Source organism: Mesoplodon bidens, assembly GCF_964165515.1.
Source record: "Mesoplodon bidens genome assembly, chromosome: 12".
NCBI classification, from domain to species: domain Eukaryota; kingdom Metazoa; phylum Chordata; class Mammalia; order Artiodactyla; family Ziphiidae; genus Mesoplodon; species Mesoplodon bidens.
The window spans coordinates 33,669,057-33,686,692 of record NC_138168.1 but is presented as its reverse complement, the minus strand read 5'-3'; the positions used below and the strand labels follow the sequence as shown (position 1 = coordinate 33,686,692).

At 35.0% G+C, this 17,636-nt stretch overlaps 1 protein-coding gene across 3 annotated transcripts in view; it reads left to right on the top strand.

The window, feature by feature from the left end:
• Nucleotides 1–17,636, top strand: part of MMS22L (MMS22 like, DNA repair protein) — a 156,041-nt gene that overhangs the window by 33,397 nt on the left and 105,008 nt on the right. For all 3 annotated transcript variants that reach the window (XR_014017158.1, XR_014017159.1, XM_081250416.1), the window contains exons 10-11: nt 830–1,006; nt 10,233–10,295. Coding sequence is in view for 1 of the 3 variants with exons in the window: in XM_081250416.1 (XP_081106542.1) it covers nt 830–1,006; nt 10,233–10,295 (240 nt within the window). In the remaining 2 variants the exon portion in view is untranslated. The remainder of the gene's footprint in view (nt 1–829; nt 1,007–10,232; nt 10,296–17,636) is intronic.

Here is a 17,636-nt window from a genome sequence, read left to right as displayed (position 1 = left end):
AGAATTCATTGTAAGAAGTTAGGGGAAAAAATTCCTGTATAGTAAACCCAAAGAAAATAAAAGGTAGTAAATAAGACTAACACAAATTTATGAAATTGAAAACAACAAAGATGATCAAACAATTGGAAGATCAAAACAGCCAAAAGTTGGTTCTTCAAAAAAATTACTAAAATTGGCTAATCTTTCTTGAGATGATTACAAGTCAGTACTAGAAATGAAAATGGTAACATGTCTTCAAACTCTGCAGATATTAAAATATCTGATAATATCAAATATTTATATAAAATGGACAAATACCTAGAAAAAAATCTTACTAAAACCCATCAAATGTTCAACAATAGTAAATTAGGTAAATAGTTTATCTTATAGTCATATATTGGAATACTCTGATGAACTATGGCTATACTCACTAATATGGGTAAATCTCACAAATATAATATTGAGGAAAAGAAGTAAGTTACCAAACAATAGAAACAAGCTATGTAAGAATACAAACACATTAAAAAAAAACAGGTGAAGCCAAACAATATGTGATTGAGGCGTGTATATCTATGTGGCAAAACTTAAAAAACTAGGGAATGATATATTATAGAAGTCAGAATAATGGTTACTCCTGGATGGGAGAAGATATGATTGTGGAAACTGTAGGAACTAGTCATTTTCTAATTTTTAACCTGGGTATTTTTATTATTCTCTAAGTTTTATATATGTGTTTTGTATTATCTTTTGTGTGTATATTTCCTTACAAAAATGAAGGAAAAAACCCAAATCAAAGGTTATTAGGTCAGTGTCTGAATTTAATTGAATCCTAATACCTCTTTTTCTACAGTCATTTTGGAACTGGTTGAATAAACTACTTAAAACGCTCTTTGAAAAATCAAATGACCGAAGAAGACCTTCTGTGCCTATAATCCAGCCCAGGGATCCATTGGGTTTTAGTTGGTGGATTATTGCTCATGTAGCATCACTTTATCAGTTTGATCGCCATGGAATACCAGATGAAATGGTAAGATTTTATTTTTTCAAACTTTCTTGTATTGTCAATCAATATGTATTTTTGTAGGCAAATTAGCAAGTGAGCAGAAACAATAAAAATCACATTATAATCCTACAGAAATCAACTCAGCTTCTGAATCTAGAAGCTGTAAACCTTTCTGTAAACATCTTGAAAATGATAATCTTTGTTTTTATTGTTTGTTTAGGGAAAAGACTTGGGATCTAGTCCTGGCCTGCTACTAAGTAGTTTTGTGACCGTTAATAAATTACTTAAACCTTTCTGGGCCTCTGTTCTCTCATCCAGAAATCATGGGACTGGATTGTTCTGTTCAGATTTCTTCTAGTTCTAAAATCTCTAAGATTGCTAAAGGGAAAGCCTACATCTCTAGAAATGAATTAGAGAAGATTTTTGTGAAGATATTTTAATCTGTTAAACAACGATGAAGTTACTTCAAGTAAAAAGACAGAGATTTTAACTAGTATATTAATTTCTACTTCGAAACATTTTTTTCAGTGTTATTTAAAAAGCCCTATGAAATAAAACCAGCTGGTAGATGTATTTATTTGAAACTCTATTTGTATATAACTTCTTCCATGTTCAGAAGTAATACAGTATTATATTAACCCATCAGTTCCATAAAATAAGCATGTCTATATTTTCAAAATTGGTCTTTTTTTCTGGCAGTGGTTAACAAGCCTGGCTGATCAACAGGCCTATCTGTGAGTTTCTAAAAATTCAGATTTCTTAAATCCAGAGATCCTGTTTTAGTACTATAATCTGGTCTGGAGTTTGGGAATTCTTATTTTTATTTTTTTTTTTTATTTTTTTTTTTTGCGGTACGCGGGCCTCTCACTGCCGTGGCCTCTCCCGTTGCGGAGCACAGGCTCCGGACGCACAGGCTCAGCAGCCATGGCTCACGGGCCCAGCCGCTCCGCAGCATGTGGGATCCTCCCGGACCGGGGCACGAACCCATGTCCCCTGCATCGGCAGGCGGACTCCCAACCATGGCGCCACCAGGGAAGCCCAAGGGAATTCTTATTTTTAAAAAGTCCCTTGGATCTCATACTCTTATCAGGTATGGGAACCTTTGCTTTATGAAACATGTTCCTTCATGGACTTCACAGATTCTCCTCTTTTTGGAATACTGGACAGAGCCCAGACATCATCCGTGGAATCTAAGGGTCAGTTAGTATTGACATAGTGTCCTAGAAATGGAAAGGGCCTTAGAGGTCCTCTAAGTGATTCTCTAGTAATAAACGGTCCTTTAGGAGATCACAAGATATAGTAAGAGGGCTTCCCTGGTGGTGCAGTTGTTGAGAGTCCGCCTGCCGATGCAGGGGACACGGGTTCCTGCGCCGGTCCGGGAAGATCTCACATGCAGCGGAACGGCTAGGCCCGTGAGCCGTGGCCACTGAGCCTGGGCGTCCGGAGCCTGTGCTCCACAACGGGAGAGGCCACAACAGTGAGAGGCCCGCGTACCGAAAAAAAAAAAATAGTAAGATAAGTCAGAAAGTGCTCTGAGAAGTCCACACACAGCTCAGTATAGATGTATTTAAGCATTCTACCAATTCATTGAGAGAGATCAATAAGATCAATAGAATGAACTTCTCGGAGAGAAGGATCATATGTCCTTTGTTTATGCACATGAGTCCTTCCCATACTGATACATGGTAACTGATAAATGCCATTATTACTGTAGTAGTCCTTTTATTGAGTATTATAATGGAGTTAATATGGTTATGTTTCACATCTTTTAGTTCTTAAAATACTAGAACAACAATGAAAAAACTCAAAAAATTTATCTATAATTCAAAGGTCTTTACATAAGCATTTTTATTTCTCTTACCACCCAACCTTAATTCTTCCAAATACATATTTCTGCAGTGTAAATAAATACGGTAATTAGGTAAGCACTTCTGAGTTCCTACTGAGTGGCCATCATAATAATAGGTGCCCGTGATAGGATACACATGAAATAGATTGTACTGCCTTTTGCTTCAAGGAACGTGCTTTCATGTTATTAATGCTTGCTGGATCTGCCATTAACACTTATTTGAGTGAGTGGTACATTTCAATAGTGGTTGATATCGACCCCCACATGCTCCCAGTATGGTAGGTAATCTAGCCACATTAATATATATCATTAGTATTACTATTGTAGTGTTGAATTGTACTGGTACAACCACCCTATGTTGCATTGCTGAAGTCACTCTTCAGTTTCATAGAGGGAACTCTGTAGGACATTATTGCTTTTATTAGCTCTGGATCAAGATAGTGAAAGAACTCTCTGTATTTAAAATAACTTACCTTTGGCTTTTAATATTTGTCAGCAGTTCCTTTATGATTTTCTTTTGCCAAGACACATATGTTTTCTTTTCAATCTTAATTTTTAAAATTATGTAGAAGGTTTTAAGAGGAAAGAAAGCCATGGTATTTGGGGAAAAAAAAACCTTTCATATGATAAAATAATAAAGATGTGTAATGCGTATGTGTATATGTAAAATAGACTTTGCCTTTATTCATGAATCTTCAGAGAGTTTCAAACGTTTCTTGACTTCTTAATGTCTTTAAAAGAAAAACTTGAGGGCTTCCCTGGTGGTGCAGTGGCTGAGAGTCCGCCTGCCGATGCAGGGGACATGGGTTTGTGCCCCAGTCTGGGGAGATCCCACATGCCGCGGAGCGGCTAGGCCCGTGAACCATGACCACTGAGCCTGCGCGTCCAGAACCTGTGCTCCACAGCGGGAGAGGCCACAACTGAGAGAGGCCCGTGTACCGCAAAAAAAAAAAAAAAAAGAAAAGAAAAGAAAAACTTAAGTTCTCCAGTTAATGATAGTCTTCATTAGAGGTGATACCTTTAGCATATTGCATTTGCAAAGTGTTTAATATCTCAGAGTGACTATTTGGTTTTTATCTCAATGAAGTGTTATGCAGTAGGCAAGAAGTTAATATTATATCCATTTTACAGGTAAAGAAACTGAGGTACACAATGGTTAAATATCACCCTATTTTTATCACTTAGATAAATTTGATATGAGACACTTTCTGAGGACTTCCTCTCATGAATAGGTCTCTGGTAGCATAACCATGTGTACCAGTCTGCCAGGTACAGTCCCAGTTTATGCCCATTTTCCCCTCATCCCATCTGGTTCGTTTTTTTCCCTTTTATTCTCAAAAGTGTCTCAATTTGGTTTATAAATCATATAATCATTTTAATCTATGAACATAAGGTGTATTGACTCAATTTTTCAGAGAGATTATATAGGATTTTAATTTGTTTCTGAGATATACTTAGATCAGAATTTTGAAAATGATCTGAATTATTTTTTTCTCCTTATGATGTATTAGCATAGCCAGCTACCATATAGAAAATGGTTATGCATTAAGCATGCTTTATTCCACTAAAGAGTAATCTGGTGTGAGAGGATGATATGAAGTAATAATAGTTAGTCAGATGTTCTGCAGCAGAGAAATACCGCTAGTCTTGTGATAATCATAGAGATGTTTCAGTTTTTAAATGTGAACTGCTTTTGCCCTGAAGGTTAATGTGAAATCTTTATATTTTAAATAGGTTTGAGATATGGTTAATTTTTTTTAAGTTTTTGTAAATTGGACTTTTGCTCTATGTGGATTTAAATCACAGAAGTTGCCAATTCCTTAATACAGGCCTATAAGGAAAATTTGGTATCTCACTTCTCATACTAAAGACTTTAGATTTTTATATATTTCTGTTTAATGCTTTTCTCCCAACCTAGATAAGAGTGTGTTAAACTCTTACAATCCCAGTCATCTATTTTATTTTTTTCTATTTATTTTTTTAATTGAAGTGTACAGTGTTTCAAGGGTACAGCAAAGTGATTCAGTTATATATATTCTTTTTCACATTCTTTTCCATTATAGGTTATTACAAGATATTGAATATAGTTCCCTGTGCTATAAAGTAGGTCCTTGTTTATCTATTTTATGTATAGTAGTGTGTATCTCTTAATCCCACAGTCCCAATTTATATCTCCCCCTCTTTCCCCTTTGGTAACCATAAGTTCGTTTTCTATGTCTGTGAGTCTATTTCTGTTTTGTAAATAAGTTAATTGTATTTTTTTTAAGATTCCACATATAAGTGATATCATATAATATTTGTCTTTCTCTAACTTATAGGTCCATCCATATTGCTGGAAATGGCATTATTTTATTCTTTTTTTATGGCTGAGTAAAATTCCATTGTGTGTGTGTGTGTATGTGTGTATGTGTATATATATGTATACATATATATGTATACATATATATACACATACACACACAGCACATCTTTATCCACTCATCTGTTGATGGACATTTAGATTGCTTCCATGTCTTGGCTATTGTAGGTACTGCTGCACTGAACATTGGGGTGCATGTATCTGGAGTGGGATTGCTGGATCATATGGTAGTTCTACTTTTAGATTTTTAAGGATCCTCCATACTGTTCTCCATAGTGGCTGCACCAATTTACATTCCCACCAAGAGTGTAGGAGGGTTCCCTTTTCTCCATACCCTCTCCAGTGTTTATTATTTGTAGACTTTTTGATAATGGCAATTCTGACTGGCGTGAGGTGATACCTCATTATAGTTTTGGTTTGTATTTCTCTAATAATTAATGATGTTGAACATCTTTTCATGTGTCTGATGGCCATCTGTATGTCTTCTTTGAAGAAATGCCTACATAGGTCGTCTGCCCAATTTTTGATTGGGTTTTTTGGTTTTTTGATATTGAGTTGTTGGTATATTTTGGAAATTAATCCCTTTTTTATAGCATCATTTGCAAATATTTTCTCCCATTCTGTAGGTTGTCTTCATTTTGTTTATGGTTTCCTTTGCTGTACAAAAGCTTTTAAGTTTAATTAGGTCCCATTTGTTTATTTTTGCTTTTGTTTCCATTACTCTAGCAGGCGGATCCAAAAAAATATTGCTGTGATTTGTGTCAAAGAGTGTTCCTCCTATGTTTTCCTCTAGGAGTTTTGTAGTATCTGGTCTTACATTTAGGTCTTTAATCCATTTTGAGTTTATTTTTGTATATAGTGTTAGAGAATGTTCTAGTTTCATTCTTTTACATGTAGCTGCCCAGTTTTCCCAGCGCCACTTGTTGAAGAGACTGTCTTTTCTTCATTGTATATTCTGGCTTCCTTTGTCATAGATTAATTGACCATAAGTGTGTGGGTTTATTTCTGGGCCGTCTATCCTGTTCCACTGAACTATGTGTCTGTTTCTGTGCCAGTACCATACTGTTCTGATTACTGTAGCTATGTAATATAGTCTGAAGTCACGGAGCATGATTCCTCTGGCTCCATTCTTCTATCTCAAGATTGTTTTGGCTATTCAGGGTCTTTTTTGTTTCCATACAAATTAAAAAACTTTTTGTTCCAGTTCTGTGAAAAATGCTATTGGTAATTTGATAGGGATTGCACTGAATCTGTAGATTGCTTTGGGTAGTATGGTCGTTTTAACTATTGATTTCTTCCAATCCAAAAACACCATATATCTTTCCATCTGTTTCTGTCATCTTCAATTTCTTCTATCAACATCTTATAGCTTTTGGAGTACAGGTCTTTTGCCTCCTTAGGTAAGTTTATTCCTAATTATTTTATTTCTTTTGATACAATGGTAAGTGGGGTTGTTTCCTTAATTTCTCTTTATGATTTTTCATTGTTAGTGTGTAGAAATGCAACAAATCTCTGTATATTAATATCCTGCAACTTTACCAAATTCATTGATGAGCTCAAGTAGTTTTGTGGTAACGTCTTTAGGATTTTTTATGTATAGTATCATGTTATCTGCAAACAGTGCCAGTTTTACTTCTTCTTTTCCAATTTGGATTCCCTTTATTTCTTTTTCTTTTCTGATTGCTGTGGCTAGGACTTCCAAAACTATGTTGAATAAAAGTAGTGAGAGTGGCCATCCTTGTCTTATTCCTGATGAGAGTGTGTTAGCCTCTTACAATCCCAGACATCTATTTTAAAAGCAAATATAGTTTAAAGAGAAAAATTACTTTGGGACATTGCAGGGATCATTTTAACAGTGCTTTCCCTGCCCAGGACATAGTGCAGTCAGTCAGGCCAGCTGATGCATTTCTTTGAAATATCTGAAATGGTGACTAGATAAAAGGTGTGAAATACAACCTTACAATGAGAGTTGCTCCAGGTTACTTAGTCAGCTGAAAGTGGAGAGTGGGGTATCTATTTTATATTTCCGGTGGAAATACCACCAGTGCTGAAGCTTAAGTGAGTGTCTGTTTTAATAGTGGGATAAGAAATATAAAACATAACCCCAAATTGATGACTGTTACCTCCTTTCTGTACTACAACTTAGTATACAGAAAAAAAAAAATGCCGTAGCTCCTCAAAGTTAAGTTTCCCTGTGGAAGAAAAATATGTTACCCTTTTATACATATTTTCCCACTTAGACTTGATTTGGGCATGATATAGTTGCCATTCTTTCCTCTGAATTATGGTTTATTTTTGTTTTAGATTATAGCCACAGTACTATTAAATAGAGTTGAAATTCTCTGGCTGAGAATCATATTACTTCTCTATGATTTGTGTGATTCAAATTACTACTAGAATAACCAAAATATACTCATTAGCCCTATCAAATTATAAAGCTAAATACATCAACCCTGTCATGCTCGTGATTATTTGGAACTAGTGGTGATGTTATCTTAATAAAGAATCATATAAAAGTGGATTGCTGGAAGCTGAGGGAAAATTTGTTAGAAAAGAAACTCATTTATTGATAGCATGGTATAATGGAAGGAACACTGGCTTTGGAGCCAAACCTACTTGGATTTGAATTCATGCTCTGACTTCTATGTACATGACATTTTTGAGACTTAATTGTGTTATCTATGAGTTGGGTATGATTTATTTTAGGAAGTAATAATGTAAAGACCCCAACACAATGTGCACATAATATTTCTAGAACAAAATGGTCTCCTTTTGGAGAGAGTTTTAGAGCACAATCCTCAAGGCTACCTCATTTCTGATTCTAATTACAAGCTCGGGGATTCCCAGAGCCATGTAGTTTATGTGGACTCACAGAACTCCCTGAAATCTTTTATACTCACAGTTATGGTTTATTATGGGGAAAGGATATAGATTAAAATTAGCAAAGGGAAGAGTACATAGTGCAGAGTCCAGGAAAAGTAGCATATGTGGAGCTCCTGTTGTCCTCTTCCTATAGAGTTGAGACACCTTTGTCACCTGGCATCAGTGTGTGACAGTATGCAGGGAGTATTTCCAACCGGGGAAGCTTGCCTGAACTGCAGTGGTCAGAGCTTTTATTGGAGCTCCATTACATAGGCATAATGGATTGCATTGACATGATGGTTGAGCTCAGTCTTCAGGTCAAATAATACAGGACCCAAAGCCCCCAGCCTAAGTTACATTGTTGGTTTTCAGATATAATTAGCCCTACCCTAAGACTGTGTGGGTGTGGCCACCCTCCACCCTCAGTTACATTGTTAGACTATAGTATGACCCTAGGCCCAGGGGCAAACAAAGATACTCCTATCAGGCAAAACATTCCAAGGGCCCCAGAGATTACCTCCCAGAAGCCAAGGATAAAGGCCAGACCTCTTTGGGCAAGGCCAAATTCTTTACTACATATTTTTTCCTTATAAATATTTTGCATTCACTTTATTTACATAAATTTATTTCAAAAAACCAATAATTCCTTTCTAAAAATAACTGTATCATTGTACTAGTTATCTATTGATGTGTAACAAAATTTGGCAGCTTAAAACAAACATTTTCTCACACAGTTCCTGAGGGTCTGGCATCCAGTAGGAGCCTAGGGGCTCCTGGCTCAGGATCTCATGAGGTTATAGTCAAGCTGTCACCTGGGGCCTCAGTCTCTGAAGACCTGACTGGGGCTGGAGGAATCACTTCTAGTCTCGCTCACATTGGCAGGAGGCTTCAGTCACTCATCATGTGGGCTTCCTCGATCCTGTTCATAGCATAGCTTTCCCCAGGAGTCAACGAGAGAGATTGTCATTAAGATGGAAACTTCAGTGACTTCTAATCTTGGAAGTGACATACTATCAGTCCTACTAGTATTGGTATTCTGTTGGCAACAGACCAAGTCTGGTACAGTGTGGGAGGGGATTAAATAAGGATAAGAATACTAGGAGAGAGGGGACATTGGGCACTGTCTTAGAGGTTGGCTATCACAGTCAGTAGGCACTTTTATTAAGGAAATATTTATTTAGTGATTTTATGTAGTTAGCATCTTACATGAACATTATCCAGCCATTTAAAATCAAGAATATTAAACATGCTTTAACTTTGTATTGGTCACGAGTTCAATGAACAGCATAGTTGTTATAACACGATAGAAGGGTAGATGAGCCTCTTTGCCTTTATTCTTTAAGGCCTGTGGCTTAGTTTTCTGAAGTCTTATGGTAACTTCTGCACCTTTTATTCTTACCTTGTCAGAAACTAGTTGTTACTTGCTGCTTCTTGGAGGTACTTTCTTTGCTTCTTGTTTTGACCGATATCCACATATCCAAACCTTTAAGAACTGAGTATCAAATGAACTAGGTATCCTGTGAAAAGCTCCTCCAGGCTTTCCCTTTGGAAAAGTAGAATTGTTCTCAGTGCCTAGCCTTTGTGAAACATGTTGGCTTTGTGAAAGTCTTTTTTGGCTTTCTTCTTTATTATAGAGAGTCTTCCGGATAGTTGAGGTTACCAGATAAGTGACCATTGGTTAAATGAGGTAGCAGTGTGTAAAAGCTTTTTTTTTTCAATTTTCTATATAAAATTTTTAGTTACTTGTTTACTAGAGTAGACCATCTTGAAGCTGTTATGCATAAAGCAAAAGTAAAAATCTCTGCTGAGTAAAGTACAGAATAAAGAAGAACAGTCGCTGGTGTAAAAAAATCCAAAATATACTTAAAGTTTTTTTTTCTCCTGTTAGATTATATCTGACAGCAAAAATTTATTATTTGTTAAAACATTTATAATTTTATAGAAGTACCTCTGTTTGATAAAACCACTCCTGATAAGGTTTATATGGGATTGGAATAGTTGTAAATTTTTTTCTTCCAAGTCTGTCAACTAACTCTTTGCCAAAGTAATTTTAGACAGTCAAGAAATTGTAATGATATCTGATGACAGTAAAAAATGTACTTCACACTTAACTTGCTACTTTATAATTTTAATAATAATTAAGAGCAGTAATTTTAACGCAATATTTTCTCCCTTTCTAGAGACAAATGGAATCAAACTGGAACTTTGTAGAAGAACTGCTAAAAAAGTCCATCAATGTTCAGGTACACATTTAAAGTGAGACAAGTCTGTGGGCTTTGCTAAATTTTTATGTTACAGATTTTATTTATAAGAACCAAGCAAACTTTTTAAATGATTTAAATAACAAATTTAGTTTACTTATAAAAAATCTGAGATAGAATCATCATTCTTTGTTAATGCAGGTTCCTTGTACAATAGTTTTTATTTTGAAGATTTTTATTTTAACACTGAGTCGCCAGTTAAAGGACAAAGATAATTATCCTAGTTGGTGACTTTGACAAAATGTATTCAAAATAAGTAGCAGATGCTTCAGAACTATTAGCCATTCCTTGACTGTATGATATCAAGTCTAGGAGACACGATGAGGGAGATAGTCAGTAGCATTGGAAATTCAGCTATATCCTCATCACAGCAGGAAGGTGACTTGCCTTGCTGAGCAATTTGTCTTACAGGCTTGACTCATACTCTAACTGATAAGGTCCTAGTTTCTGAGCCCTCATTTCATACCTTATCATTTTTCTTTCTGCAGAACGGTTAATGTAGTGTTTCATGGCCCAGAGGTCAGATTTGACCTCCTTTTAAAATAGTTTTAAATGTGCTCTTCATCACATCTTTAAACATATTGTATTATAGTTCTGTAAAGTTTTGTAGCATAAGTTACTTATGTAAGATTTTAAGGGGAAATTTTAGTAAAGAATATTTTTCTAATTTGGGAAATAGACTCCTTTTCTGTTAAGAAATGAAGATTGTTAAAAACTTGAAGAGGAATAAAAAAGAACTATGGTAGTACAAGATTGCTACACACATACACACATTTATTTTGTAGCCATATCTTTAAAAATAATTTTAATATCTTAAATGTTTTTCCCTGTTATCTATATTAACTCTTAATTTTTTTAGGTGAAAATATAAGTATATTTAGTTATAGTATGAATCTCTAATTATGAACTAAGAATTCTAGGTTAGAATGCCAAAGAGCTCTGAATACATAAGTTGCATCAGGAACAAAAGAGCTATTATCCCAACCACTAAAATTTTTTTATTTTCTTTTTTCTGTATCATTTTAATTGGCTTTCTCCTATGTTCTTTTTGAGAACATACTGATTTAGTAACTCAAAAAGTTTCAGACATGTATTTTTTACTTCCAGAATGTACAGAATCACTAAAAAGTGGTCACCATTATTTACATCAGCTATTAATCCAATCTTTTAATGGTATCAGCTAAAGCTGTTTTGAAGATAAATCACTAATTCTTGTAAATAGATAGGATGACCATCTGGATTTACCTGGCTTGGAGTATCCCAAAATGTGGGACTTTCAGTGCTAAAACCAGGAAAGGCCTGAGAAAACTGGGCGAGTCAGTCACCAGAGAAGCAAGGATAGTACAGCTAATCTAAGAAACTTTCTCTGTGAATTTAAGTCTAGCATAAAGTCAAAGTAATATCTTTCCTGTGAGAGAAGAGGTCATTATAATATGTAGAAAAAGGCAGTCCATTCTCTCTAGTAACCTCAATTTTGTCATGCCTTGATTGTATCAAATTAGATTTTATAAGTAGTATAGGACTACTTGCTGGAGTTCCTGAAACCAATTTTGTGGGTTCAGTAGGTGGTCATAAAGAATAAATAATATGTTTGGATAGAGCTATCAGTTTGATTATATCTGTTTTCCCCCACTGAGGTAAATTAAAATCTGACCATGCTCATTTGCTGTGACTTGATCTCCAACAATGAAAGAAAGAGTCCATTTACAATATTTAAAAAAATATATATGTTTCACATATAGAGCGGTCTTCAAATAAAATTGGTGGGCACTCCACTGTAGTTTTAATTAAGCAAATAATGCTCTAAATCTTTTTCTAGCCAGAGAGGATTTCCAGAAACAGACATTGAGCTTTGTTAGAAGAGAGAACATATATTGTTTAATTTTACTTAAAATGAATAGTTAAGTATTTGCTTTAAAAAACATTTTTTAGAGATAATCCTCTTTAATATTTGTGAATGCTAACAGTAAACATTTGTTCTACCTTTATAATAGCATTATTTTTTTTTATGAAAAGGGAGATTTTTAGTTTTATGCTACCTACTTTTTAAAGCCTCATTATTTGATGAGATCACAGAACAGTTTTCTAACAAAGGTCATAGAAGGGTATAAGAAGAAATCCTAAGCAATACTAATATTTTTAAAAATATTTTTTTCATTTGTCAAAAAATTTGGAGAGTCCAAGGCTAAAAACAACTCAGAATGTGATTAGATCTGAATAATGTGGGACAATAATCTTCTAATTACTAATCCAAAATGTTTTTGTTTCTTGGACAGAAGGATCTTGCCTGAGATATTGAAGTCTAACTCTCTTTATCCAGTCCTAAAAATATCCCATCAGTTAGACTGACAGTTAACTGTTTAGCTTGTAAATAAATTTTATTCTCCTGGTGGTTTCTGATAGGCAAGTCAGTTATACATAAAAAGAAAAAATGATTCCCCAATTGTTATATTGCCATTTGTATAGAATAAGCTAAAAGAGTAAATGTTTTCATTTTTAGTTTTATAAAAGAATTTGATATATGGAATATACCCGAATTTAATATGCCTGCATTTGATCTTTTGAAATAAAGATAGGAAGACATTCTTTTAAAAAGGACTAAGAGATCAGGAGCAGGCACTATGGAATATTCTAGGGTAGCTTTCTACATGAAATAGTTCATACACACCCACTCAGCTGAGAAGAGACACCCAGAGAGCTCACAGGGTCTTGTGATAAATGTAGAAGTTGAGTAGCACAGGTAGGTTTGAGCCTGTGTGGAAAAGAACCCCACAGGCTTTCTGGTTTATTAAAAATCTTTAATCAGAGGGCATGGATTTAGATATTGTTAATGAAAACTCTTGGTTTAGGTAGAGTTTGGTCTTAACACTCATAAAATTGAAATATATCAGTTTAAGGTACGATCCTGTGAATGTGTTTCATTTATTATTTGATTGTCAAGACTCAATGTTTGGGCTAAAAAAATTCATTCAAAATGAATATACTGTACATAGCACTTAATGTACATTCTTCCACTTCATGCTTATGACAGTTGTGTGAAGTTCCATTTTATACATTAGGAAACTGGGGCATAGAGGGAGCTTGCCCAGGTCCACACAGCTAGCTAGGAAGTGGCAGAGCTGGGATTTGAGTCTTCATTTGTGTTTTACTCACTCTGTGCTCCCTCAAAGCATTTGACTTTGTAGGATTCTTAATAAAACTGTATTTTTTTTCATTATTTCTATTTTAAAAATTCTTTGATGCTATGTGTTTGATTAGTAATCCATATTGGTTTCTAGATCTGTTTTGGTGATACTTATGGAAAACAGCTATCTCAATTTTCCACACTTTAAAATTTGTTTTTTGTGGTGTTTTTCCCTCTCCAATAAATGTATGATGAGAAAATATAAGGTAGGAAGAAATTAATATACTCAGGTGTTCTCAGACATTCCTCCTCACTATATTTCAGCTTTGTTTTTCCATTATGAATTTGAGCTAAGATGTCTGTTGCCTCCTCTACTCCTGACTATTGTATATTCTTATCTCTTTGGCTCTTTGGACTTGAAGATGGGCAAATCGTTTCTTTCCTTAATTCAGCTGATGTGCACCCACACAATTTTTAAAGGGAATTTTTAAGAAAAACTAAGGGAACACGGTTCAAAAGAAAATAATGGTTGAATATACAGAACACGAAAATGTATTTTATAACAAATACTATCTGTAATTAAAAAAAGAAACTTGCTTTTTAAGTCACACTCAACTGACTGATTAGTTATCCTGCCAGAACTGTGGAGAAAATGGTATTTTCTAAGCCATTTCTTTTCATTTTAATCTGAAACCACTAGCAGGAAAATAAAGGGAAATTGATCTCCTTTTCTTAAAAAAAAAAAGAAAGAAAAGGAAAAATCCCCCAAGTTGCCATTTTTAATTTCTTTTTGATTGGGTACAGTGGAAAGAGCATGGGCTCTGGTCTCACAAACTTTGATTCAAATCTTGGTCTGGTCACTAAGAGCAATCTTGATCAAATCTGGTGTCCATTAAATGTTCATTTCTTTTCCATCCTGTTTTTGGAAGGTAGCATAGCATAGTATGTATAACAGGCTTTGGAATCATAAATCCTAGCTTCTTCCCAAGTGGACTTGGGTAAACTATAACTTCTGACCCTCATCCTTTTTTTCTGAAAAATGAATGTAATAAAGCTGGGATGGTATAAGACATACATGAATGAACATATGTAAAACATCACATAATACCTGACACATAGTCGGTATTTAATCTTTTGTTTTTCCCAAACTTCATATATTTTTATGGTTTATACACCTTTTTGTGGATTTCACATGTAAAATGAGTTTCAGATACTGAATAAAACAGTACATACTCTTCAAAATGAACCCACTTTTTTCATATAACCCACTTTTTAACCCTGAAACATAATAAAATTTTTTTAAGTATGCTTTAATTCATATCAGTAGTGTACCATGGGAATAAGCCTAGATCTCATTTAATATTTTCATAATAAAAATCAAAGAATGTTAATGATGGATAGAACATTGTCTTCTTTGGTTAAATTTAACTATCTATTAGAGAAGCCAAATATCTTTTGCTGAACCATACAGGTACTTGATGAAGAGAGACACCAGAATCCAGATCTCAGTTTTGTTCATAAAACATTTATGGAGTCTCTGGTGAAGCAGGCACTGTGCTAGGCCCAGGGGACATTATCCCAGCCCTCAGGGAGCTCATAGACACTTGAAGGCAGATAGACATAAAATTTAGCAAGGTAAGTGTTAAGATACAGGTGTGCATAGTGTGCTATGGAGCATAAAGAAAGGTCACTGTTTAGTATGGAAGTTAGAAAATATCCTAAAGGACTTGAAGCTTTGGTGTATTCTAATGGATTAATAGCTAAAAGTTAAAAGCCTTCTCAAAAAAATCTGGTCATGTTTGGTTCACTCTCATTCACTGAGATATTTAGCAGCAAGATCACTCTTCTCTTCTATACCTGTATACTACTTTTATTAGTGACCCCAACATCATTGTGTATAATCCACCTGTCCTCTAAGTTTCTTCATATCCTTGCTTCTAATCAGATTTTCTTTTATTTACCTTACCCACTGCCTCCCATAGTTATGCTCTACATTTTTTCACTTTTCATTTTCATTCTGTCCATCATCATTGACCTTTTCATTTTTCTGTGTTCATCCATGTCCAAACTTTCCTCCTTGAACAGTGTAGATTATACAACCCCTTATTATAATCACTCCATCACAAACACCTTTAATTCCATAGCCCTTACCTATTTTAAACTTGGCAAAACCTAATACCCCTCTCTTACCCCTCTGCCACCCCCCTGCCCCAGCTGAATGTTGGTGGAAAAAACTCATACACTCATTCTTGCTGACTGGTCTGACTTTAACTTCTTGATCATAAATCTTTTCAAGTGGCACTCGGCTCTAGAATGTTTACTTTTCTACTCTCCAAAACAACTTATTTCAGAATTTCTTTTTTAACACACAGTTCAACACATGCTGTGCCCCAGTCACCTTAGCTAAGCATCTTGCCTCATAAATCATTGAGAAAATAGGACCAGTCAGTTGAGAACTCCTTTATGTTTAAACCTTCTAATCTCCCAATGTGCCTGCTTTGTACACAACCTCTCAATCTGCTTTTCTGTTATATTGGAAGTGTCACTGTTTCTCTCAAAGGCTAATTACTTGCCCTGTGTACTGGATCCTTTCTCTTCTCACCTGTTCAAGGACTTTTTATATCTTCACTTAAGTATCACTACTTCCTCACCTCCTATTATCTCCTCAACCTGCCATAGTTAAGCATCTGTCTCTGCCATACTTGAAACTACTGTTGTCAAAGCCATCAATAACTTCCACATTGTCAAATCTAAGAGTTCTTTGTTCTCATTTTAACCTCTCAGTAGCATTCAACCCTGTTGACCTCCTTCCCTTTCTGAAATATTTCTGTTTCCATGATGCCTGGTTTCCTTCCTACTTCATTGGCCATTGGGTTTTGCTTATAGACTCCTCCTTTTGCTTGCTACCTAAATTTTGGAACAGCAAAGGGCTCTCAGTTCTGGATCCTTTTCTCTTTTCCATCGTCTTTCCTAGGTTGATCTTATCTAGTCTCTTAGCTCTAAAAGCCACCAATATGAAAGTAACATCCAAATTTATATCAATAGCTCTGACTTTTCCCTTGAGCTATAGACCCATATGTCAGTTGTCTACTTAATGTTTCCACTTTGTTGCCCTATGCACTGTCTCATGTGTTCCTCCCCTAGTCTTTGCCATCTTAGGAAGTGGTTCCATCAACCCATTTTCTTAAGCCAAATGAGAGTTCTCCTTAATTGCTGTCTTTCCTTCATACCTTAATATAACTCATCAACAAATCCCATTGTCTCTGTTTCCAAACATATCTCTAAAGTTGTCCACTTATCTTAGTCTTACAGTTTCACAGAGTCACCTCCTAACATTTTGACAGGAGGAGAAGGAAGTAGAAAAAAGTAGGCATTTTAATCTCATCTTCTGTGATGGAATAACCATACATGTTTGTTGAAAAGTGACACAACACTGAATCCCAGTCATTCAACAGTTATTTATTTAAAGCATACTATATCTCAAGCACCTTCAAATTTCCCAGCATTTCTACTTTGTACTTGACCTCTGTCTGATTTTCTATTACATTGGAAGTGTCACTGTTTACCTTCTAACTGCTCTTATCTACTGTATTCATTCTCCATGCATGATCCAATGTACTATTTTTTAAACAATCATGTCACCCCTGTGCTTACAACCTTGTAGAGACTTCCCAACATAATTAAAAGAAAAACCATAATTCTAACTATAAACTATAAAGCCTCAAATAAGGTATGATTCCTGACTATTTCTGACTTAATCCTATAATATCAAGCTTACTGCTAATTCAGGAACTTTCCATGTGTTTTCTCTGTGATGAATGCTTTACTTTCAGTTCTTTATGTTGTTGGCTGTTTTTCATTCAGTCATGTAGCCCAAATGCCAGCCCTCAAAAAGGTCTTTCCATTCTTAATTCCCGATAAAATAATGGCCCACATCCTCTACCAGTTACCCTACCACATTACTCTGCTTTTTCTGTTTTTCATGGTGGTTGTAATTGTTTACATTTATCTTGTTTGTTTCAGTGTCCTCTTTTTCCATTCTCCACCAAAGTGTAACTTCTATTAGTGCATGTACCATGTCTGACTTATTCATTGCTTTATGCCTAGTACCTTAGAATAGTGTCTGGCATATAGTAAGCTTTGAATAAATGATTGCTGAATGATTGGAATTCAGTCATGTGTCACTTTTTAACAAACAT